The sequence below is a fragment of the Sturnira hondurensis genome, unplaced genomic scaffold (genome assembly GCF_014824575.4).
Source record: "Sturnira hondurensis isolate 20B ecotype Veracruz unplaced genomic scaffold, ASM1482457v3 Scaffold0018493, whole genome shotgun sequence".
Lineage (NCBI taxonomy): Eukaryota > Metazoa > Chordata > Mammalia > Chiroptera > Phyllostomidae > Sturnira > Sturnira hondurensis.
The window spans coordinates 1881764-1905382 of NW_028091124.1; the positions used below are offsets into that span (position 1 = coordinate 1881764).

A 23619-nucleotide genomic window follows, 5' to 3' on the forward strand; every position below is an offset into this window, starting at 1 on the left:
GCAGTAGCAGGTTTCTGTCCTCCCCCTCCCTAGACCCATCAGGATGCACCACGGAAGCTTCTAGCAATCGCCCTAAACCTCTCCCTGAAGGGCTGGTGAGGAATGCAACCTTCAGTATATGGGGGAGACCCCGGCCTGAAGTGGGTGGAGGGGTTTGGGCCGAATCCTACAGCAGCTTCGAGGAGAACCAGGGTGGGGACAGGGAAGCTCACGTGTGCTGGGCCCCGGGTCTGTGTTGGGCACGGCTGTCACCCTGTGTCAGCCAGGGAGCCTGCTAACTACTATGACATCCTAAGACCCAAGGCCCAGCACAATTAAGTGACTTTCCGGAGGCCTGGCCCACCTGCCCAGACTCCCCACTGCTTTTCCACATCTGAACTCAGACCTCAGAGCTGGGCCCAGACCCCCTCCCACTCCTGCCCAAGGGCCCTGCTCCGGAGGGACCAGCGTCCTCAGGCCACCCAGCTCCTGATCGGCCATGGGAAACGGAAACAGTTCATATAAAATGTGCCCTTGTTTCCATTTGAAAAGCCACGTATCCACACCCTCATCCAAGTTATATGCTTGCTCAAACGGCTCTTTCCAAACACCCCAAGCTGTTATTTTGGAAGGCACAGTAACAAAATAAACAAGACCAGAACGTTAGGGTGATTCATTCTTTCCCTTCCATAAACCCTGACCCTCTCCACAACTCAACACTGAAAAAAATTTTGTAGCAATAAACAGAGACCTTTTATTCAATATCACTTTTTATTTGATCTTGTGTGTTTCCCATCCCTACATATGAAACCATGGCACCAGGGTAACGCTGAGTGGGTCAGACAGTGGTCTGGAAGCTCACATAGGTTTTGGACAATTTTTTAAATTATTTTTCTATTAGGAGACTTCAGATACCATGGATAGTGATTAAAAAAACAAATGTTAAAATGTAATAATAACCCTAGGAAAAAATAAATAAAAATAGGCATAATCTAACCTTTCATCTCATAGAGAGAAAATGAAATAGAGAGAAGTGGAAATTTTAAGGAAGATAAATTTTAAATCAGAATTAAAGAAAATTAAAACTTAATAGTTTTAAGATGATGGGAAAAGAAAGAAGCAAAATTATTTGATATGAAGAAAATGAGTACGTTTTTAGAGCTGTAACAACTGATATTTAATTCACTGGCTGGCTGGCACCTGCTCACTAATATACTTACTGTTTATCTATTTTTTGCTGTTTTTTAAAAAAATTATCTTATTGTTGTTCAGTTACAGTTGTCTGCATTTTCCCCAACCACTCCCTCCGACCACAACTTACTATAATTCGTGACAAGAGTGTCACCAGCCCATCGCTGCCCTGTGCTCACTGCTCACCGTTGCTCTAAAACACCCAATTCATAAGCACGCCACCCGTTTAAAGGCTGTGTGAGTACAGTCTCGGGAAGAAGGCGTCAAAGAACTCAAAGTGACAATGTCTCAAACTTGGGGTTTTCTTTAACAGTGAGAAGTTAACGTGAGGTGGCTATGCAGGTGTTTTAGCAATACTGGTGAAGGCTACATTTTTAAAAATCTCACTTTTATACCAAATTCGTTTAACTTTTCCAGTGCACTTTTCAGAAGCCTGTGGAACGAGGCACAAACAGCTAAGGCCCATGGCCGGTCCGTGGGGCCGCTGAGGTCACGCTGGAATTCTCCGAGCCCGCAGGCTGCTCTTTCCTGTGGCCTCACATTGCCATCTCGCTCGCCCAGGGCATGGCCACGTCGACAACTAGTGACGGCCACACCATCAAGTGGGCACTCTTTCAGTGCGGTGCCTGGACCTGACCCTCTCCACAACTCCGAAAGGCAGGTTCCAACCCCATTCTCAGGGTGCAAAATGAGGCCCCACCAGGACGTGTAGCTGGCAGGCGACAGCATCCTATCTGGAGCGTGGCGTTCGTCCCTGTGCTGGTTTCAGGCAGCACAGGCGGTGGGGAGGGGCAGGCCTCCTCTGCCTGTGGCAGGGGACAGTCCCCTCCTGTCCATGTTCGCCAAGGTAACAGGGGAGACTGAGGTCTCTCCAGAAACCCACTAAGCGCCCAGCTTTCTCACTTCCTCCTCGCAGGACTGCGTCTGGCTATATGGTCAGCCTCACGTTCCCGGGGCCGGCCGCCCGGGCCAGCTGCCCGGGCCAGGATGGCACCTGCTTCCTATAGAGAAAATGCCGACAGTGTGCTGCAGAGGGCGTCTGTCGCCCCTGTTTGCAGGGCCCAGGGGTCTGTCTGCACAGACAGGCGCTGTCTCCGAGGACAGGAGTCTACTGACAGAACATAGGGCCCCGGCCTGTCCTGCAGAAGGGGCATTTGGGGCGTGCTGTGACTGCTCTTCTCCCCTGCTCTGTGTCACAGTGACACTCTGTGGCCCGGATTCCCCAGGGTTCGTGCTGGATGGGCGACTTTGGATTCCTCTCTGATTCTGACTCTCTTGACATTGAAATCTTCCCTGCACGCCTGGCCCACCTCGGTGCCTCCCTCACTCTCAGGGACCCTGGTCACCCTGTGTTGAGTGTTGAAGGGGCCCCACCAGGAACATTGGCCACTTGCTGGGCTAGGACGTCCTGTCACACTCAGACCAGAGGGACTGATGGTCACAGTGCGGAGTGAGAGGACCAGGAAGCGGCTCAGATGCTCAGAACCCTTTCTCTCTGGAGCACGCATGCCCGATTCTCAGCTTTCCCGCCCCCACCAGACGCTGGGTCCCACCTGCCTCTGCGTGGGCACAGGGCCTCCCACACAGGAAGTGATCACACGTTTATTCGTGGGACGAGTGAGTGACCCAGTGAGGGTGCTAGCTGGCTCGGGAATGTGAGCTGTGTCATGCTGTCCTTGCGTGTGCTGGTGAGCAACACCACACGGTGGTGTAAGGGCCTTGGCCTCCAGTGAGTCGCCCCAGGGCTAAGCCCTTTCCCAGTGTGCAATGCAGCGTGACTGCAGCTTTGCCAAGGTCAGAGGCATCAGACAAACCCCCGAAACGCCTCGCCACCCTGGGACTGGATTCCCTACCAAGCCTCCCGTGTTTCCTCTGTTCCTGTGGCCCAGGCGGACAGGGGCTGGCGGCCCCGCTGCCCTCCACTCGAGACGCTCACACAGGAAGGCCACGTGCACCTGTCACATCACCATGCTCTTGAGAGCACCCCCTGCCCTGGCACACGGCATGGACACCGTTCTCCACGGGGGCTCCTCCTCAGACCCTCAGCTCACAGGTGACACTGTGGAGGAAGCTCTCCTTGGGCCCCCTCCCCACCCAGTCCCGGCGGCCCAGCCCCAGCCCCAGCCCCAGCCCCAGCCCCGCCTGGACGGTCTGGATGCCAGCAGAGAACCTCAGTCCTCACTGACAGCGGGGGTCAGGTGTGGCCCCTCCCAGAGCCCTGCCAAGGCCTCGGCCCCTCGGAGGGGGCACCACCGCACGGCTGGGCGACGGGCAGCAGCAGCCACGGCCGGAGTCCGTGCAGCCCAAAGAGTGGAACCACAGGCTTGCAACACTTGGGAATGTCTTTATTGCAATCTCGCGACACCACGCGCGCCTCGAGCGCTGCTGAGGCGCCGGTCCTTTCTGCGCTCAGGCGCACCTTGTAACAGCGACGTGAGTTCAGACTCTCACAAGTGCCAATAGCACTCACAACGCTCGTTCCCTCGTGCTTTTACTGTGTTACAATAATTTTAAAATTTCACTTTACAATTATTTTTTTAAATGCTTCTTTATGTAGACAATTTATATTTTGTTCAGGAAGACCAAAACAAGAAGTTTCCAATATAATGGACAAAAAAACAAATGCAAATATTTATACCGAAATTCCCAAAGTGCCTGAACAGCCCCCAGATGCAGTTTACCTGGCGGCTTGCACGGCGGGACAAGCCCCCTCTCCCTCGCTCTTCTGAGTAACGATTAGACAGTAATTTTAAGTTAAAAAAATAAGTTTTAGAAGTGATCCTCCCCACCCTATAACACTCTAGGAAATGGAATCGCAACATTTGTCTCTTCCAGAAAAAAATGTTTAAAAAGTCTTTGTGTGAAATGACTTTGGTATGTGACTGGCCTGGCGGGAAGTCACGTGTCACGAACTCAGGTCCAAGGAGCAGGGAACGGTCTTTGTAAGAGGTGAGCCCCCAGGGCTTCCCGGTGCGTGTCGCCCCTAAAATACCGGCTCACTCAGTGACCTGTGGGCTGCCTGGCTGCTGGTCTCCTTTTTAAGTGAAACACCACACAGGTTATCACGTACATACCAAAGCAAACAAGAAAGCACACGTATTGGAGTGGGGCAAATAAGTTTAAATATCGGTTCTACCCCTGACGTGGGAATCTCGGAATGCTACTTGGCCATTTCAGTCAGAGGCCGATACATTTGGTCAAGAATTACCCAATCCGGGGCAGCCAGAGGCAGAAGGGGCCACGCGGTTGTGAGCGTAAGCCGTGAACAGTGTGCCACTGCCCGACGAGCCGGCCTGCTCCCAGTTAGAGCCCACACCACTGCAAATGTGTCTCTCCTCCTGACCTGGGTGCTGGCCTCAATGAAATACAAATCTCCAGGTAACAGCCTATAACTTAAAGTACTAGCTGACGTGGCGGTCGACTGTCCTCGTGTGTCTAGACCACGTCGCGGGCGCCCCCCCCCCCCGGCCCCCTCTGCCTCACCTACGACAAGGCGCAGTCTTCTTTGCTTTTGTCCTTCTCACTCTGGCCCCCCGCCTCTTCTCTGCTGTCCGAACAGTAGTCCCCCGACTCTCTGGGGGCCACGCCGTCACTTTCTGGACTCAGGCCCCCGGAAGCCTCTCTGATGCCCTGACTCTCACCGTGGACGTCCCTGGAGGGGCTCTGGCCTCCGAGCAGGGCGCCCGGGGGCACACCCTCGTCCCCTGGGGGCCTGCATGGGGCGGCGTCTTCGCCGTTCGTTCCTCCTCCTCCCTCTGACCCTCCCGCACCCGCTAGGGAGCCCGAGGCCTGAACGGCGTCGCCTTCTGGCAGCGCAGGTTCTCCATCAGCGATTGCTCTCCCCGTCTCCGCGTCCGCGTCGCCATCTCCCGGGTTAAGTTTTCCATCCACCTCCATGTCAGCACTTTCCGGAAGGTCCCGGTTCTCACTGCTCCCTGACACCGAGTTCCGTTTGGGACTGCCAGGGGCCTCGTCTGGCGTCCGCGTCCCTGGTTTCTCATCAGCGAACCTCGCCTGCTCTTCCTCCTTCACCTCGCTCAGGCCTGGGCTCTGAGGCCGCAACTCTTCTCTCGCATCTGCACTGGTCTCTGCCGGCGCCGGTGACTTCTTCTTCTTGTTTCTCTTCTTCCTGTTCTTTGTCTTCTTCTGAGGCGAATCCAGTCCCTCTCCCTGCAGGTCATTGCTGTCCTCGCCGGGTTCTTTCGCATCTAGGAGTTTGCTCTTGGCATCTGCTGTGTGGGGGCCTGATGCTTCCTGCTCATGGTGCGTGGCCACCGCAAAAGAGGGGCTGGTCTGGACTTCAGTCTGGGTGGGTTTCTCATTCTCGAACCCTGTCCCCTCTGTCTCCTCTTCATCTCCGCACACCCCCTGTGCTGTGCTCTGCGCTGGGGCGGCCCCGGGGTCTCCTGCCTCCTGGTTGGTGGGCTCTGTCTCTAAACCACGCCCTGCACGGGCACCCACCTCTCTGGGGACATCTGCCTCACATCTGTCATCCTGACTCACGGTGTCCACACCACCCCTAGGAGGCCTGGAGGCCACTGTGCCCTCCGGCCCCCCTGACCCGGTCGGCCCTGCCTGCACCGAGCTCTGGGAGCCCCTCACCTGGTCAACCTTGGGGATTTGCAAGGGAGCAGATTCCTGGTGTGGTTCCGGGCGAACCTCTCCCAAACTGGTTCCGCAATCCTGCTTTTCTCGTTCCTGTGTCTCTGCAGATTCTCTGCTCTGGTTTAGGGGATCCAAAACACCCCCACCACCTTGCTCTGCCTTGGGGCCCAGCAGGTCGCCGTCTAGTTCCCTCAAACACTCTGAAGCCCTGGCCCCAGCATCCGGGGTGCTTGTGACCTCACTGGACCCACCCTGCTCTGTGTGTTCAAGGACGGACATGTTTGCTAGAACTTGGCTCTGAACCTGGTCCTCGTTTGTAGCATCTGCTACTGTTGCTAGGGAGAGGGCACTGTTGTCAGAGGGTCTCTGGTCCTTGGCACTGCCACCGGGAGGTAAGACCTCCGTGTCCGCACCGTCCTCCACGGGGTCCTCCTGGCGCTGTTCCCGCTCAGTGCCCTGCAAGATCTCTCTGTGCCCCACACCGTCCACAGTTTCATTTCTCACCTCCACTTCAGTGGCTTTTCCTAAAAGACCATTGAGAGAACGGAAGGGACCCCATGATGCGATGACTGTTTCAAACACACATTGCAATGTAAACACACATTCTCCTTCCCACCCAGCCCTGCTGCCAGAGGGAGAGAGACAGTGAGTCAGCAGAGAGTCCCCAGAAGCCTCCGCCAGTTCCGTGACACCAAGCAGCCACTGCGTCAGCAAAGAGCCATTGGCCGAGGCCTCCGCCACCACCTCAAGGCCAGCGGCTGCTGGTGCCGTCCCGTGTGCAGTTGGGCTGATACCAGCAGCACAGCACTGGGCCAGGCAGCCGGACCCTCCAGAAGGAGGCCCCCGTTCTCATTTCCCAACGCACGTTGGCACAACTTGCACGCTGCCGGCTGCTCAACTGCACATCACACAGCCCTGGGGGTAGCTTCTGAATCACGTCAGGAAACTCAGCCTCCCGGTCAAGCTCAAGGAATACACTTTTGTAATAACTTGTACCAGGTCGAAAGAGACCCACCCCTCCACCTGACACTGTCCCCTGAGGAGGCGGCCGGTGCCCTGAATACCTCCGCTCTGGCCCCACTCAAACAGAGCAGGGCGTCCCAGCAGGAGGCAAACGCTGGAATCTGGATGACCTCATACCTGAGCAGACACTGAGAGTGACTCAGCAAGTGACAAATCATGAACAACTAGACCTGTCACTGCTTTGGAATGAAGGTGCAGTTTGGGTTCCTCCACCTAACAAAGCCACAGCGTGGGGGGCACCCTGCTCACTGCAGGGCAAAGGCCGGTCACCCCAGGACCTGGGAGTCGACCCAGGGATCTCCCCGGGGGGCGAGGGAAAGGCAGGGAAAGCAAGGGAGGTTAATTTTGCTTTGCCCTTTAAAAATGTCTGTGAGTGCATGTTATGTAATGCACATTTTATATTATTACAATGTTACATAAACTTAAAAAACTAATACACAGCCCTGGCTGGTGTGGCTCAGAGGATCGAGTGCCGGACTAGGAAGCAAAGGGTCTCCAGTTCGATTCCCAGTTGGGGCACATGCCTGGGTTGCAGGCCAGGTCCCCAGTAGGGGGCACGTGGGAGGCAACCATACACTGATGTTTCTCTCCCTCTCTCCCTCCTTTTCTCTCTGTCTAGAAATAAATAAAGTCTTTTTAAAAACATTAAAAAAATAAAAGTAAATACTGCGAACACCCCTCCATGGAGGCCACCTACAAAACTGACATTTCTGGTTCTTCAAGTGTCTGACCACCGCCGAAGACTCACAAAGCATGTTGGCACCAGAGCAGCCAAGTGAATGCCGGCTGCCGGGCCGCTGAATCACGGGTGTGAGGGCAGGCAGCACTCACGCCACAGGCAGAGCTGCGCTCCTCTGCAGGGAGGGGGCTTACGAAGCGAGCCCTGGGGTCTCCACATTTCCATAAAGAACGGGAAGCAAGGTGGGCAGCCTCCTTGTAAAGCTGAGGCTCACTGGCGGCCAGTGGCTAGGGAGGCCTCGGACGCGGTGGCTGCGTCGGAATGCACGGCAAGCAGGTTCTGGAGGCCCCTCCCCCAGCCAAGCGCGGTGACAGACAGCGGCTGGTGGGTCTTTCTGACATTCCCACCGCTGCTGGAATCCCGTGCACGCTCTTTCAGAAGCAAAGACGGGACTACAGAGAGACGTCATCATCGCCAGAGGGGCGGGCAACTCAGACTCACTGGCGTGGCCTCCACACGCCGCCCACACTGACTCCCGGACCTGCCCTTGCCTGTTGCCAGGGCTGTGTCCCCCTCGAGCGCTCCGTGCAGGAGGGCAACCACAGCGTCCTGTGTCCCAGCCCCCACCTGTTGTCTCAAGCAGCGCGTGCCCACAGAGCGCCAACAGGATGCATCAGCCTGCAAACGTGGCCAGCTGCCTGAACTCACAGCCTCCCTACTCTGACCAGCGTGAAGAAGCCACACTCGGCACGTATCTGGGGGGAACCAAACAGCACTGCCAAGACTGTCACTCGACCTGGTGGCAATTTTCTGGCATCCACAGTCTCACTCAGCACCTGCAGTGCCGGTGGGGAGCCCTGCGGGAGGCAGGCCAGACGGCACTCGTGGCGGGCACGCTGTGGGGCGGGGCAAGTCCTTGACGAGACAGAGCGCGGGGCATGCTGTGTGGCTGTTAATGGCCAGTGAGGATGAGTTCGACTCTGACAGTGCATGGGAGGTGATGCAGTGCTGGCTGGATGGTGACAGGATCTGGAGGAAAACAGGGACTTACCTAGGGGCCCGTCCCCCGTCGCCTGGAGGGCGGGGGGCTCTTCCCTTGTTGTCCTGGTGGGACCTTGGTGTCTAGTGCTTGTCAGAGTGTCGGACGTCTCCCCATTGGCAGCCACCTCCGAATTCAGGATGATCCCATGTTTCTGGGGACAAAAACAGGCTGGTGGTAACACTCGCCGAGTGACGCTGGGTTAAATTCTCTTTTATTAATACTAATGTCAGGGGAAGCTGTTTGTCGTGTGGCAGAGGAAAACTGGGCAGTGCCGAGAAGAGTGAGGCTCTACCAACACCCACACACCCGGGGCACTTCCTGCAAAGGACTGTCCCTCCTCTGGTCCCCACTCTGTCCTCATGGGCCGGCGACCAGGCCCTTTTGGGAGCACCCTCAGGACTGGGACTGAGGCTGCAGGTGCCAGGACGGGGGGCCTGGAGCCCATCTCGGGAGGTGACCCCACTTCGAAAAGAGATACAGAGGAAAAGAAGGACTGTGTGTTCTGACCGGTGGGGCGGAGAGAAGGGGTTGGGGTGTCTGGGACACGCTCCCTCACGGCGGCACCTCATAACTCCAGGGTTCCCCCGACCATGGCCGGCTCCCTCTTGGCCCTCCACCATCCCAGCTCCCTCTCTTGTGCTGGGAGGGAGCCCCAAACCTGCACTGTCAGCCCTGGGGGGAAAGTCTGTGGACCTCAGCTCTAAGACTTTTCCTTCGCCACTCTCGCCTTGACCCCTGCCAATAAGCCACACGGGTACGTCTGTTGACTATATAGGACGTATCTGCCCATAGCCATGTCCTGCCTCAGCCCCGCCCCCTCCGGGGTGCACAGCCCACCCAGAGCTCTGACCCCCTCGGCTGGGCGCTGGGTTTCTTTACTCGGTGCCCAGACAGCAGCTGAAGCTGCTGGAGCGGCCGGACCCGGCCCAGACAGAACGTGACTGTCCGACAGTCCCGTGGGTCTCCCAGCGTGCCTGGCAGGAGCCGCCCCACCTCGTTTGGCAGGAGAAGCCCTTGCAGCCGAGCCTGTCACAGAAGAGACGCACTCTTTAACTCCGAGTCCGGTACCGGGAGAGTTTACTGACGAGGCCGGAAAACACTGGGGCAACGTGTCAAAAAACTCTCAGAAATCAGAGCTGCTCTCGAGCTCGATGGGCCTGTGAACATCTGAAGGTCACGGGCAGACCCCATGGAACCCCAGCTCACTTTCCAGGTCTCCTTGGTATCACTTCAGCCCAGATTTGCCTCTCTCGACAGAACCACAGTCGGCGACAGGAAAGGAAGCAACACTGGCCATGCACAGACACGCGGCCCCAGCGTCCCAGGCCGCGCTGTCGCTGCCGGACTCTCCCTCTCGGCCGTCCGCGGGCCCTACCTTCAACTCCTCTTTCAGCACGCCTACTTCTTCTCTGAGATCGTCTCGCTCACTCCTGATGGAGTCAAAGAACTCCTTCTGCCTCTCTAAGGCCTGAGCGTGCAGCACAGCAAAGAGAGAGAAGAGTCGCACAGGTCAGCAGGTGACTTCGGAAGCGGACTAAGGGGGCGGCGTCTACTGGTAAAGCGCCGCCAGACGGGGCATTAGACAGCATGCGCTTAGACACAAACAAGATGCAAGCAACAGACTCTCCTTTAGCCAAGAAACGCAGCAGCCGTGCTCCCCAAACAAAGGGTACGAACCCTCGAAGGCACTGGGAGGGTTTCATCCGCATCATGTTCAGGCTCAGCCTGGGCTTCACAGCCGTGTTAGCAAGTGACGGGGCCACGCCCCCTGCCCCCATCTGAGTGTGGGGTAAGTACAGAGCAGGAAGCAATGCCGAGGAGCCCTGGTGACGACCGTTTCGGCAATCTGGGCTGCTTTCCTACGCGCCTTCCCGGAGGCGGCTGGTGCAGGTGAACAGGAAGGGGCCTACAGCAAACACGCATGTGCATGCACAGCCCTGCGCGAGTGGGAGAGCACACGGGAGAGAGGACAAGGGCAGCGTCACAGTGATTCGGAAGCCGGTGTCAGGAAGCATAGCCGTGACTGTGAGGGCTCCCTTTTTCCTCCTCCTCACCCTACAGGCAGGGACGGGGTCTGAGGACCCTCTGGGGGGACTGCAAGCTGGGGTGACATGGAGCACAGCCCTTGCGGCCTCATAGCTTCCTGGAACCCCTTGAGAAAAGGCCCAGGCAGGATGGGCAGGGAAACCCACACATCAGAGCTGCCCGAGGGCCTCCCCTGTTGCGGGGAGGGTCTCCGTGAGCCCCAGGCAGCTCACAGGGCATCGGAGAGCCTGGCTCACGCTGACCTAATGAGGCTCTCCACGCTGGACACCAGCTCCCCAACCAGAATCGCCGTCCCTTTGGGAAGCCTGCACGGTTGAGTTTGCGTCAGGTGCGGGCTGCATGCACACTCCTCCAAGCAAACCAGGGCCTCTGCAAGCGACACGCCGGCTACGCCGGCGGCCCATCTGAACAGACTCCCAGAGACTCTCGAGTCCTACCCCTATCTTTTTGTCCTTCCACTCTATTGTTTCCTGAAGGTCAGAGATCTCCCTGACATAGCTCGCCTGTTTCTGCTGCAGCTGCTGGATTTCCTGAAGAACAGGGACAGGTGGAAAGAGAGCAGAGAAAGGGTTAGGCAGGAAGGAGTCCCGGTGCTGACCATGCAGGCCGGCCGAGAGGTGCCCTCCAGCCGGCAGGCCTGGGGAGGCGGCAGCACCTCCTCTCACGCTCCAGAGCTCATCCTTGAGGCGGCCTTTTCCCCGCTCCTGCTCCCCCCCCAGAAAGCCAGGAGGAACCCCACCGGGTGAAATGCTTACTGAGAGGCACTCAAGTTCAGATCAAGTTAAAAAGGTTAAAACCCCCGAGCCCTGGCTGGGTGGCTCAGGCGGTTGGAGCACCATCCTGTCCACCAAAGGGTTGCGGCGGGTTTGGTCCCTGGTCCCCAGTCCCTGGTGGGGCCTGTGGGGGAAGCAACTGATCGATGTTTCTCTCTCCCTCTCTCCTGACACCCTAAAATCAATAAGTATATCCTTGGGTGAGGATTAAAAGAATTAAAAAGGTAAAAACAACCCCGTACGTTTCCTGTTACCACGGAAACAAAGCAGCAAGAGGTCGGTGGCCCCGGACACTGCCGCTGTGTTCCCCCGGGGCTGGAGCTCAGGGGCCCCCAGTGGGCCGGCCGGGGGGCTTTCCCAGGGGCCCAGCAGAGCACGTTCTGGTAGTTTCTAGAGGCGCCCGATTCCCTGGCTCACAGCCCCTCCTCCGGCCCCTCTGACATCTGCTTCCATTGTCACATCCCTTCTCCTGCCTGTGACTTTCCATCTCCCTTCCATAAGGACCCTGTGGCAAGCGGGACCCACCCAGAAAACCCAGGACAATCTCCCATCACAAGGTCCCTTTTGCCATGGAAGGTCACACGGAGAAATAGCCTAGGCCCCCAATTTTCCAGAGAACATGTGACTCTAGTAACGAGCCAGCCAAATGCTCCTAAGTCTCACACACACACACACACACACACACACGCACACACACGCACACACACGGAGCTGCGGGACCAGCCACCCACCTGGAGCAGTTCCTCTCTCTGCTGCAGGGCGGCCTTCATCTCTGCCAGCTGAAAGCGCAGCAGCCCGTGGGCGTGTTTCTCCCGCTCGAACTCCTGTGAGGAGGCGCAGAGCAGGGTGCTGAGGTGCGTCACTCAGGTTCACGGTCACATTTCCGCACCTCCCCTCTGCCTTGGAACAAATGACCTGCGACCACGCCAGCATGGCGTCCCAGGCCCTCGTGACGCCATGACCCCGTTTCTCTGGACTTTCTAGAAGACGCCCTGTGGTCCACCACACAGTCAGGGGAGCTGCGGGAGCCTGGGGCAGTGTCCGGCTCCTCTCCGGTGGGTGACGCCCCAGGGAGGCCCCTGTCAGGGTGTCTGCTGTGCTGATGGCCTGAGCGAAGGGGCAGCTTTGCGAAGGACTTAGGCTACAGACATCCCCAATTTGGAAACACGAGAAGGAATACTCTTCGGGACAAGGGGGCTAAGTGTGTCTACTCCAGCCAGCCTGTCTTGTTAACAGCGGCTGGGCCAACACTGTCCTCCAGGACGAAACCGCAAAGATGGGGGCAGCATCGGACCCTCTCCTCTGGGCGACTTGCCCCCGAGACCTGGCAATGCGGCTCTCTGGCCCCCCACTCAGCCCCGCCCAGCAGTGCCGTCCCCCGTCGCGGTCTGGTGCCGAGCTGACTGCCAGCAGCCCAGGGCCATCTCCCCGGCCGGAGCCGGGCTATTTCAGAGGGTCAAAGACGCCACCCTTCTCTGGGCTGCAGGGAAAGCCTTAGTTCTTCAATGCAGTAAGTGGGCATTTCCCAGTCAGCAGAAAATAAACCCATACAATTTCCTTAAAATCCCTGACACCTGCAGCTGGCTGTTGTCTATGGCGTTAAGGGATGAGAAAATAAAAACCTGGAAACGCACAGGAAGACCCCGAGGCAGCCGAGCACGCCGCCTTGCGGTGGGCAGGTTTCCCCCATTCCGCCCTCGCCTCACACGCCCCACACAAATGTTCTCCCAGTGCCGACACCTCTAGTCTACCACGAAAACGCGCCTAGCAGTACTGGAAGTCCCTCGGCAAAGAGCACAGCGTGCTTCTCCGGGCCCTGGGCTTCCTGGACACGTGCATTGTTAAACGCACACACGCACTGAAAACTAAAAGAACTATTCTTTTTAAAAAGCGGTAAGTTCATGGGACCTGGAAAGCACACACACATGCCCCGTCTCTCCACGTTCGTATGTACTTTCTACCGTTCTTCACCACAGCGAAACTCACTTGGCTTTTTTCCTCGTACTGCCGCCGAGACTCGGCCAGCTGCTCCTCCAGCCCCAGCAGAGTGTCCTTCAGGGTGTCCACCTGGTACATGTAGTTCGTCTTCTCGTTGTCCAGCTGGGCGTTGGAAACCATGGCCTTCTTATACTTCTCCTCGACCTCGGCCAGGGAGTCCTGCGGGAATCAGGCCGCAGTTGTGAAGTCACGGTAAGAAAACACAAAGATTAGTTCTGCATTCTTTTTTAAATCTGATTGGAGACAGAGAGAGAGGAAAGCAGAGAGAGGGAGACAGAGAAACATCCATTGTTGCTCCCTCATCATCAGTTGGCACTTAGGTGCCCTGACGGGGGACTGAACCGCCACCTTGGTGTATTGGGATGACGCTCTAACCCACTGAGCTGCGGGGCCAGGGCGAGTGCAGCCGTCTTTTTTGGTAAAGATTTTATTTACTTATTTATCTTCCGAGAGAGGGGAAGGGAGGGAGAAAGGGGGAGAGAAACATTGATCTGCTGCCTCTTTCACGCCCCCAACTGGGGACCTGGCTTACAGCCCAGGCACGTGCCCTGACTGGGACTCGAACCAGCGACTTTTGGTTCACAGGCCGGTGCCCCATCCACTGAGCCACACCAGCCAGAGCTAGTTCAGTATTCTTAAAAACAAAAAACTCAGCCCTAAATTTAGACTTTATTTCTTCGAGTAAATGAGTCAAAATAGAATTCACAGCAATTTCAAAAGTGAAGAAATTCCTCCCTTTCAATTCGACCGGATTCTCCTCACTCAGAAAACTGGTCACTCACTGTGTCGAGGGACAACAGTCAACAGCCACCAGGACGAGAGAGACGCCTGGTGGGAAGGGTTCTGGTCACGAGCAGTCCAGCCTCGACCCCATGACAGGGGGCTGGCCCTAGTGGGTCAGGTTGCTCAACAGGTTTCCGAAGCAACCCCTGCCGACACGCGACCAGCACGGGGCACGGAGCCAGCGGGACGGCAGAGAGAGCCGGGCCCCTGCAGCGAGCTGCCAGGCCCAGGCTGGCGAATCAGGCAGGGAGTGGGGGGAGCTTCACATTCTCAACCCCCAGGAGAAACACACCAGGGGCCCAGGCCGCAGTGGGCGGGCCCTGGAAAGGCCGCAGCCATCCCTTCAAAGGGACAGCCCAGGTGTCACAGGGGCCAGCAAAGTCCACGGGGCCCTGCCTAGCCCCCGCCCCTGCGGGTCAGGCTACAGAGAGAGCACGTCGGCCTTCAGGCCCCAAAACAGAAGTTGGGGAAGCAACTCTGGAAGAGAGAGCAGAGGTCCCTGGGTGCAATCCACCCACAGCTCAAGAAGTGCGGGTGCGGCCGGCTGGGCGTCACGGGGGGCCACGGGCAGGCTTCCTGGGGCCGGCGCCGGTCCTGCCTGCACTCTGGGGGGGTCAGGGGTGCATGACTGCTGCCTGCCCCACTGGCTCCTGCCTCCTGTAGGTTAAAAGCCAGAGTGCTCATTTCTCCCCTTTTTAAAGCGGTGACAACGATGACGTGGATGAGCCATGTGATCCGTCCTCTGCTCCGGTGCCCCGTGACAGGAACTCAGACTATCTGGGGGGCACTGTCTGGGGAGCTAGGCTACAGCTGTGGTCTGCCACCGCTGCCCCGTGAAGGCAAGAGTGTGACCGTCCGCCTCACTGCCGAGGAACGGTGATCAGATGTCCCGGCGGGCACAACGCGGTTTCTGCCTCTGAAGAGCGGTGTGTATTCACTCCGACAAACCCAACACAGGGCACGTTCAGGCACCGCTGCGGTTAGTCCCTGTTAAACATGCACCCAACTCGGTGTCCCAAAGCACGGCCACGCGGGCTGTGTCACTGCAGACAGCAGGTGTTTGGGGACACACACGGCATGAGGTGCTGCGTGTGCAGCTGCGTGGGAAGCCGAGGAAGCCACACACTCTTCTTGCGTGTTTGGGAGGCTGCACGAGGGTAAGACGCGCACCAGGAATCACACTAGGGGCTTTTTCTTGGTTTGAAGGCTGCACAGGGGTACGCCGCATGCGCACCCCGCGCTAGCTCTCCCACCACACGGGGCCTGGGGCGTCTGAGGGGTTAGCGTGCAGGCTGAGCGCCCCCCGCCCCCCGCCCTTTGCGGTGTTTCCACGGTCAGCTGGGTTAGTACGGTGAGCCCACACTCTGCACACAGCACCTTCATCTCCTTCAGCCCCTGCATGTATTTGCCTTCCACGTCCTGAATCTGGTCCTGGAGCTCGTGGAGTTCCTGAGGGAGACGGTGAGACAGGCGAGTGATGTCAGGGGACAAGCAGGCCCCGCAGGGGCCGGGGACGGGGCTCCGGGCCGTCCTGCTCTCAGCCCGCCCTCAATAGTCTGAGCAGTGGCTGCCCTTGGCTTTCGTGAAGTGTCAGGAAAAAAAAGGTTCCATGTTACCAAGATTAAAAGTTGGGTGTATCTCATGATATTGTCACATCATTTCTGTAAAATTGAGGTCTCTCTTGCACGATATTTTGGCAGTTTTATACACCAGACCAAAGAGCTTCCAGGAACAGAACAAGAAATGTTCCCAGTTGGAGGTTCCTGGCTCCTGGAGTCCCCACACCTTGCTGGCACAGCACGACGGGGAGGAGAGAGATGGCACAGGGCTGCACCCCTGGTGCCCGACGGTGCTCGCAGCCTCAGAGCAGCCGTGAATCCGGGCCGTGGCAGACGCAGCCTTGCTGGAGCGAAGGTGCAAACAGAGCTGTGGGGATGGCTCGTGGGACCCTTTAGGGACAACAGCGAGAACGCTCTCACAGAGCTCAGGCGTCGGAGGCCACCCCCGTGGGACCTTGGGCGCCCCGCCAACATCGAAACCTCCTCTCCCTGGCCAACAGGCCCACGGCGGAGGCTCATCCTCCTTCACTAGTTTGAATCTCAGAAAGCGCTTCTATGAATGAAGCCAAGTCTGACCCCGAGGCGCCTCCCTCTGCCCCTGGGGGCATGCACTCTGGAGCCCGGACCCCCACTCCCCGTGCATGGCTTCCTCTTCCACTTCCACAAACTGTGCTGCTCTTGACTCTCGGGCTGGGGGTGTCGAGGGTGTGACAGAACATGTCCACATTGCAAAGGGAGAAGAAGGAACCATGAAACCCATGGTGTCTAGGGTCCATGGAGGGTGGACGATGGAGAGAAGGAACGGGCGGAGGGGTGCAGAGGGCAGGCGGGCAGAGTGGCCAGGTGCCTTCCGAGGTTTGGCGAGTGTGGACACAGGTGGGCCCCAGAGCTGAGGGGGTGCAGGGGGCCGGGTGCAGGTGGGCCCTGCTGGGTCGGCAGTCAGGGACGGCTTCCTGGGGGAGGCCATACCTGAGCCGAACCCTGGCGTCACTAGAACACCTGTTCGTGGGATGCAGCAGGGACAGGAATGAGAGGAAAGATCTGGGTTTGGGGATGAAACCTTCTTCCCTTGAAGACAGATTGTCACAAAGGGTCCCACGCGGTCAGGGTGTGTTACCTTGATCTCCCTCATGGACGCCTCGGTGTCCACGGAGACGGAGGTGTCCCCGCTTCCCCTCCGAGTGGAGGTGCCGCCCAGTGAGGCCAGGGTGGCTGCAGACAGGCTGGGCGGGTTGCGGGACCCCTAGAGCAAGGACCAAACTCGGTTTCAGACAAAACCCACGTGACCCGCACGTCTGCTATCACACCCCCTTCACCCGAATCCGCTTTCCCACCTGGAATGCCTCCCGTGAGCTTGCGGAGAGCAATACCGAGGGGGCGGCACTCGGGGGCCGTGTAGGCTGGGGGGCCTGTCTGGATTCACCTCAAGCTCCACGGTTGGGCCAGGGTCAACCCTTTCCTTGTTTGGGGGGCTTAATACACACAGTGGAAGTGCCCCTCAGGGACCCTCCCCGAGGTTGTGAAACTGGCTGGTGGGCCGCACACTGTGCCTGCTCACTCACTGGTGAAGAACTTTATCAAAGATCAAGCAACATAATCTCTCGTCAGTTTTACCCCTCAGTGCCGGGACCCACCAAGTTCACCAATGACATGACGGGAAGGCTTGCAGAAGTTGTTCCTCACCTTTTCAGTGAAGTCTTTTTCTGGTCTCTCTTCAACCTGCAAAGGAAAGTGCACAAACGTCACACATAAGCACTAAATGGATCTCCAGACGTGGCGGGGGGGCGGGGGACAATGAAGTAGCACAAGTGTGCGTCCTTCATGATTTAAAAGACCCGCTTTGTCCGAGACACCCGCCAGCACGCCTCTGCCGGGAGGTGTGGGCCCAGCCGGCCCTCGGCAGCTTGGAGAGCCAGGATGAGGATCCCGTGTGGCTTCCCAGCCCCCAGATTTCCCCAGGACGTGACGACGTCGGAACTACGCAGGCAGAGAAAGGCCAGAGATGGGGACATACGTGTCTGTGAGCTCATTCACGCACAGAGGTCGGCTCCACAGATCCCAACTGATTTTAGCCCTTTGGGTGCGGGCCTTCTCTCGACTTGGGAGCAAAAACATTCCTGAGAATTTCAAATAACTAAGGCAAAGCTAACTGCCTGGCGTCCAGTCTGTTGGAAATGAACTCATTAAACCTCCTGGGCCTACGGTCTTCATCCCCCCAAATCGCAGGTTTGCAGGCCAAATGTCAACGAGAAGGAAATAAAGAGGCTTATTTCACTTTTGGTGGAAGGAGAAGGCCCCGTTAACATAACAGGCCCTCGATCCAGTTCCTGAGCGGAGCCTGCTGTATCTTGCTTCCTGGTTCAAAGGGCGGCATTCCTGCCTGGACATCAGCAATGGGGACACGGAGCTCCGGAAGTCCCGAGTCCACCCACACAGACACCGTCCCCATAAAGGACCCCACATTCTGGTCAGCTTTTCTTGCAAGGAAGATGAGGAAGGAACAGAGCCCAGAGCCGAGTGTAGGTCTCACGTGGCTTTAACACTCTTGGCTCTGCATCATTCCACTCCCCCATTAAGACGCTCCTGTAATTCTCAAGAAAGGAAGAAGGAAAACCCAGGCCATAGTTCGCCCTTTAATCTGAACACCAGTTGTAAAAAGCCCCGTCTGGGCGGCTCGGTAGGCTGCAGCGTCATCCAGCGCACCGAAAGGGGGCAGGTTCAATCCCCGGCCGCGGTGCGTACGGGAGGCAACCGATCGATGTTTCTCTCCCTCTCTTCCCCTTCCTCTCATTCCAAAAATTTAATGAACACATCCTCAGGCGAGGATTGAAACAAGTTTAAAACACAGTTTTTAACGAGCCTTTGCTTCACACACACAATGGACTCAGACCGTGAAGAGTAAGGACGTGTCTTTAAGGAGAGACCGTGCAGGAAAAGCCAAGTCTCAATGGAAGTGACAGCCAGTCTGGGGTTAGCAGTTGTTTCCGATCACTATTCCACACGTGGGAGTAAGTGTGTTCTGTCCTAATCACAAGGGACAGGTGTGTCCGCCCACCTTCCCAAGACATAAGCCCCTGGAGCCCCTGGGAAAGGGACCCAGCCCCCCGAAGCTGCTGCAGTGGCCTGGGCTCCCACTAGATGGCAGTGTGTCCAGCTGTCAGGCACCTGCACCCACTGGAATGAAGCACCTGCAGATCCCCAAACAAAGGGACAGGTAAGTAACCCTGAGGGTGTGTTAACTCTGACACAGGGCACAGCCCCTTTACCTCTGAGAATAACACACCACGAAACCAAACGTAAGAGCGCTGTGGGGTGGGGACTGCCGTGGGCACCGGTGGCCTCGAGAGCGAGGAGGCCACAGCGCCACGCCTCCCACAGCCTGTTGCACCCCTCGCCCTTGTTTTCTGAGCGGTGACACCAGACCCCTAGGTCAGCGCCATGGCCTCCCAGTAACGGGTGGGAAAGGTGAGCAGCAGGTTTCAGTCCCCGCTGAGCGCACACGGGGGCAGCTTCCACAGCTTCTGGGAAGTCACTTCTAAAAACGTCTGTGAACTTCTCGGTCTTGGCCCTGCCTCCTTTAGAAAACAACCGCTTAAGGGAACGAGTGGAACGGGTTGTTGACCCCAGTCTTCTGACATCCTGCCCGAGGTGACTCTGGGCTCGCTTGACCTGGTCTGGTGAGGGGCAACATCCCTGGGTCCGCACCACCACCGGGCCGCCCAGCTCCCTGACGGTAGCACACAGTCTGTGGGCCCTCGAGACCCAGCCCAGGGGCTGGGTACACAAGGGCTTTGCCTCAAGGTGTCCCTAGCCTCTGGCCGGCAACTCCAGTCCCTGCTGGGAAACAGACCACAGAAACAAGGTCACTGCATCGTCCCTCCCAACAAACAGATGGACCACTGTCAACAATGCTCAGAACACACCCATTTTAAGGGCAATTTTCCTTCCAATACCCACAGCAGTGGCACCTGCCATCAGGGCAAGGCGTTTTTGGTTTTAAATCCAATAATATTGACATTACCCTGAGTGGCTTGCCCTTGAACTCTTGTGTCCGTAATTCAGTCCCTGGGTTCAAAGTCCTGACGAATCACCAGGCCAGGGGGTCAGTCCCACGAGCCCTGGCGCACGGCCACACCTCCAGCCCTGCCAATGCCCGATTTGCGTGTCGTTTGTTTCTTCAGGGTTCACGACCCACAGTCTCTAGGTGAAGCTCTGGAAGTTCATGTGCCCGGCCAGGTGGCCCAAGCAGGAAGGAGAGCCGTGACCCTGGGCCCGGTGACTCCCTGCTCCCTTCCTGCTCCGGGTCCCTCTGCGAGGCCAGGCTGGAGGGGTCATTGGCCCCATGAGCCAGGCCTGGGGCGCCGCCCACACCCGCTGCCACTCCCTCCTGGGCTGTCCTGGCTCCTTTCCAGTCTACAGGGCGAACACGCCCACTGACATTCTCTGCGGGTCTAGCGAGCCCCAGACACCCACACCCACCGCCTTCCCACAGTGCAGCCGCCCAGGACCCAGAAGGCAGAGAGGGCGGTGAGTTCTGGAACTCGAGGACGACAGGGTCAGCTCTGTCTCTGGGCCTTGCTGCTTCCTGCCCTCGAGACGATCAGGTGCCACCATGACCACATCCCCGGGGAGCTGCCCTGCCCAGCATGGAAGTGCCTCTGCGGTTTAAGGATCACGCACAGAGGTGTCTTCAGCTTGGAGTGCCCCTCCCCGGGGACAGCCTGTCCCAGAGTCTGCAGGATGCTGACCTTCGCTCCCTCAATGCGTCAACAACACGACCATCAGTCGACCTTTGTTAAGTGAGCAGCAGACTTGAGAGAAACAGGATCGAACTGATTCCTGTTTGTGAGCAACTGCCAATGAGCTTGGTCAGCGCCTGTCAGCCCCGGGGTACAGGGGCACTGAGGGCCCTCAGGAAGGTGCGTGACAAGTCCCCTTGGCTGTGAGCTCAGAGTTAGAGAGAGACTGGGAGTTGCCAGGGGCCTGGGAGCACCCACTGCTCCCTTTGTCCCCTCAATGGCACCTGGAGGAAAGCAGTGCCCCCACCCACCCGCAGCCCCCCAGGGCGGGGGCTCCGCCTGCCGTTCATCCTCTGGCCCTGGACACGGAGCACATCCGCCGCTCCGCTCTCAGTCCATGGTCTCCTAACTAAACCTGGGTGATGTGAGTGTGCCTGTCGCAAATCCAGAACCTTCTGACAACAACATGTGTCAGAGTTCAATCTCTTCAGTCTTGTCCTGTGATTTCATCCCGATGTTCGAACAAACCCCAACACCCAACGCTCCCAGGGTTCACGGTTCCGGCTGCACCTAAGCCAGACAGGGCCCTGCACTGTGGGGCCAGGGCTCAGGCAGCCCCGCCACAGTCCTGTCTGGCCACCTGCGACTGCGCTGTTTGTCCCAGATGATGAGGGAGGCAGGACCGTGCCCACGGGGACCTGGGTCAGAGTGTGGTCCCGTGGAGGGTGCTTGTTCCCAGCTGTGCTGAGGGCTCACACGGGTGAGCTGACCTGTGAAAACTCAGGAAACAGGCCCAGCCGGGAGCTGGCGGGAACTCGAGCTCGCAGATCCTGCCCCTCAGTCCTGGACACAGTGTCCATGGGGAGCAGTTTCCCAGATTTTAAAAAGTGAAGTTACATGACACCCAACAGCTGGGTGTCCCACTCTTTCTGCGGCGAGTGAGCGCCCGGCATGGTGGGTGAATTCACCATCCAGTGGAGGGCATCCAGGGCGAGGCTTCCCCAGGCCCCTCCCGGCTGGTCTCCAGGAAGCGGCAGCGGTGGGGGGGGTGCGGGGGGCATGCAAGTGACCCCGTGCACGGTGGCGGTGTCTGCAGCCCAAACGGAGGGGCCGGGGCTCTCCTGGTCTGACACCTGCCTTCCAACCCACCTTCTGTTTTCTTCCCCCCACTCCACCCCAAACGGGTAAGTGGTGGAGGGGAACATTCCTCCACCACGCGCTCCGTCTCCAGAGATCCCTCAGTCTGCTTCCCTAGACGTAGCCCCATCTGCATACGGTAGGAACCCTTGGGGCTTTGAAACACTGTATCTAGTTTAAAGGAGAAACAGGTCACCAGCCCCCATCGGGTGAGTGTATCTGTGGCCCCCAGCTTCTCCCCAGAACACCAGGGGCAGTGCCGACACTCCAGGCAGCTGGCATCTGGCTGGAGTTGGGCACCAAGGCCATGTTCCCACTTCTCCAGGACGAGGTGCAAAGAAAACAGCCTGACGTGGCCAGGCTCTGCTTTCCTGGGCCCAGGGCTCAGCATGGATGCACCGACAGCTGGCACGGCCACTCTCTGCTCCACAAACGCACGCACGCAGCCCCGCTCCTGCCCACTGCATGCCCCCTCAGGTCACCCAGCCCCCTACCCCCAGGTGTCCTCCGGGCAAAACCCCTCCACAGACCATTCACGTTCAAAGACCGTGCAGCAGCCTCCGACTGAAACGGGGAGAAAAACGCCTGAGAGCCCCAACACTCCCAGCAACAGGAGGCTCCAGGGAGAGGGCTAGACCACAGGGCCCCTTCTTCCCCCAGGCAGAACGGGGGACACCCCCTGCTGCGCGACCCCCAGAGTGCGGTCCTGTGGGCTCACACAGCCGGAGCACCTGAGACCCTCGGGGCGAGGGCATGGCTCCAGGTTCAGACAGGCCCAGGTGCATTTTCAAAACCACCTGGGCCAACAGAAAATAATCACCCATCGAAACGCTGAAAGTCCTTCCCACTTTGAAACCACAAACGAAACACCTGCGCACGAGGCTACATTCCCCTCACCGCTCAGAGTCCCCTCCTCCCAGGAAGGCCTCCCTCCCAGCACGGTCCAGACCTCGGCAGGGCAATTCCCGCACCACGGGACAGGGCCGCTCTGACAAGGCAGCACGTCCCCCGTGTTGGTGCTCAGACCTGGCAGGTGATGGAGCAGCCCTGCTACCTTCCCGAGTCTCGGCTTGTGGAGGCGGACAGAGGACAGACAGGTGAGGGGAGCAGAGGTGGCAGACGCAGGCTCACTCACCACCGGGCTGGCCCTTGCTGAACTGGCTCTGGAGGAGGCGCGGGAGCTGGAGCTGAGGTGGCCGCTGTGTTCCGAGGGCTGCCCGCACAGCCCGCAGGGCGGCAGGAAGACAGAGACAAGAGGACAGGGTTAGCAGAGGTGCCGGAGGAGGAGGCCCCGCCCAGCGCTCCCTCAGCCGAGAGGCCAGCCACATGCTTGGGAGGACAGAGGGGAGCACGGAGTGCCGGCTTCCCCGGGAAAGCGAAGGCTGCAAAGCATAGGACAGGCTCACCGACACCCTGGAAGAACACAGAGCGCTGGGTTAGATGGGGAGAGAAACGAAGCACCAATGCACCGGGCACACAGGAGGCCGCCTCCCAGCCCGGCACTCGGCCCAGAGAGCCGGACCGGGCCCTGGTGCTGGGCAAAGGGGGTGTTTGCTCCTCCACCACCTCCCCACGTGAAAGCAAAATAAGGGTTAGGGTCCAGGCAAAAATCGGGCATGGCTTTCTCAGTCACCCATGATGGTCTGTTGCAGATGTCAGTCTGTCTGTCCACCCAACTAAAATCTCTCTTCTGGGAGAGGAAAGCAGTGGCAGCTGATTTATCTGGAAGCCACAGCCTTTCCACTTTGGTATTCTCGTTTGATCTCTTCCTAGGTACATTTCATGTTTTGTTTTTAAAAGATTCTTACTTGCCTCTTGAGTGAGGTGGGGGGGACAGGGTCCCAGAACCAGCTGGAACCCCAGGCGTCCAGTGGGCACCCACCAGGACCCCCGCAGGAATTGCCCCTACTGCAGATTTCAGGGGCCACAGCACCTCGGTGCTTGCCACCTCCTCGTCGGCCTGCTTTCCCACCAGCATGCAGTTCCCCGAGGGTGAGGTCTGCGTGTATTCTGAGTCCTAGAGGCCAGATAAGGCCTGGCAAACAGTGTGCACTCACAAAGTACT

At 58.2% G+C, this 23619-nt stretch overlaps 1 protein-coding gene across 13 annotated transcripts in view; it reads right to left on the reverse strand.

Annotated features, from left to right (window-relative positions):
• The window catches only part of LRRFIP1 (LRR binding FLII interacting protein 1), a 106232-nt gene that overhangs the window by 6050 nt on the left and 76563 nt on the right, over positions 1–23619 (reverse strand). For 2 of the 13 annotated variants that reach the window (XM_037069258.1, XM_037069257.1), the window contains 11 exons: positions 22690–22767; positions 17362–17397; positions 16796–16921; positions 15497–15568; positions 13325–13495; positions 12070–12162; positions 11003–11095; positions 9895–9987; positions 8529–8670; positions 4748–6299; positions 3304–4717 (listed from right to left, as the gene is read on the reverse strand). In XM_037069258.1, the coding sequence (XP_036925153.1) occupies positions 4654–4717; positions 4748–6299; positions 8529–8670; positions 9895–9987; positions 11003–11095; positions 12070–12162; positions 13325–13495; positions 15497–15568; positions 16796–16921; positions 17362–17397; positions 22690–22767 (2520 nt within the window). In that variant the 3' untranslated portion in view covers positions 3304–4653. Of the gene's footprint in view, positions 1–3302; positions 6300–8528; positions 8671–9894; positions 9988–11002; positions 11096–12069; positions 12163–13324; positions 13496–15496; positions 15569–16795; positions 16922–17361; positions 17398–22689; positions 22768–23619 lie in introns of those variants that run through there. The other 11 variants (XM_037069256.1, XM_037069254.1, XM_037069260.1 and 8 more) reach the window with 9 other exon arrangements.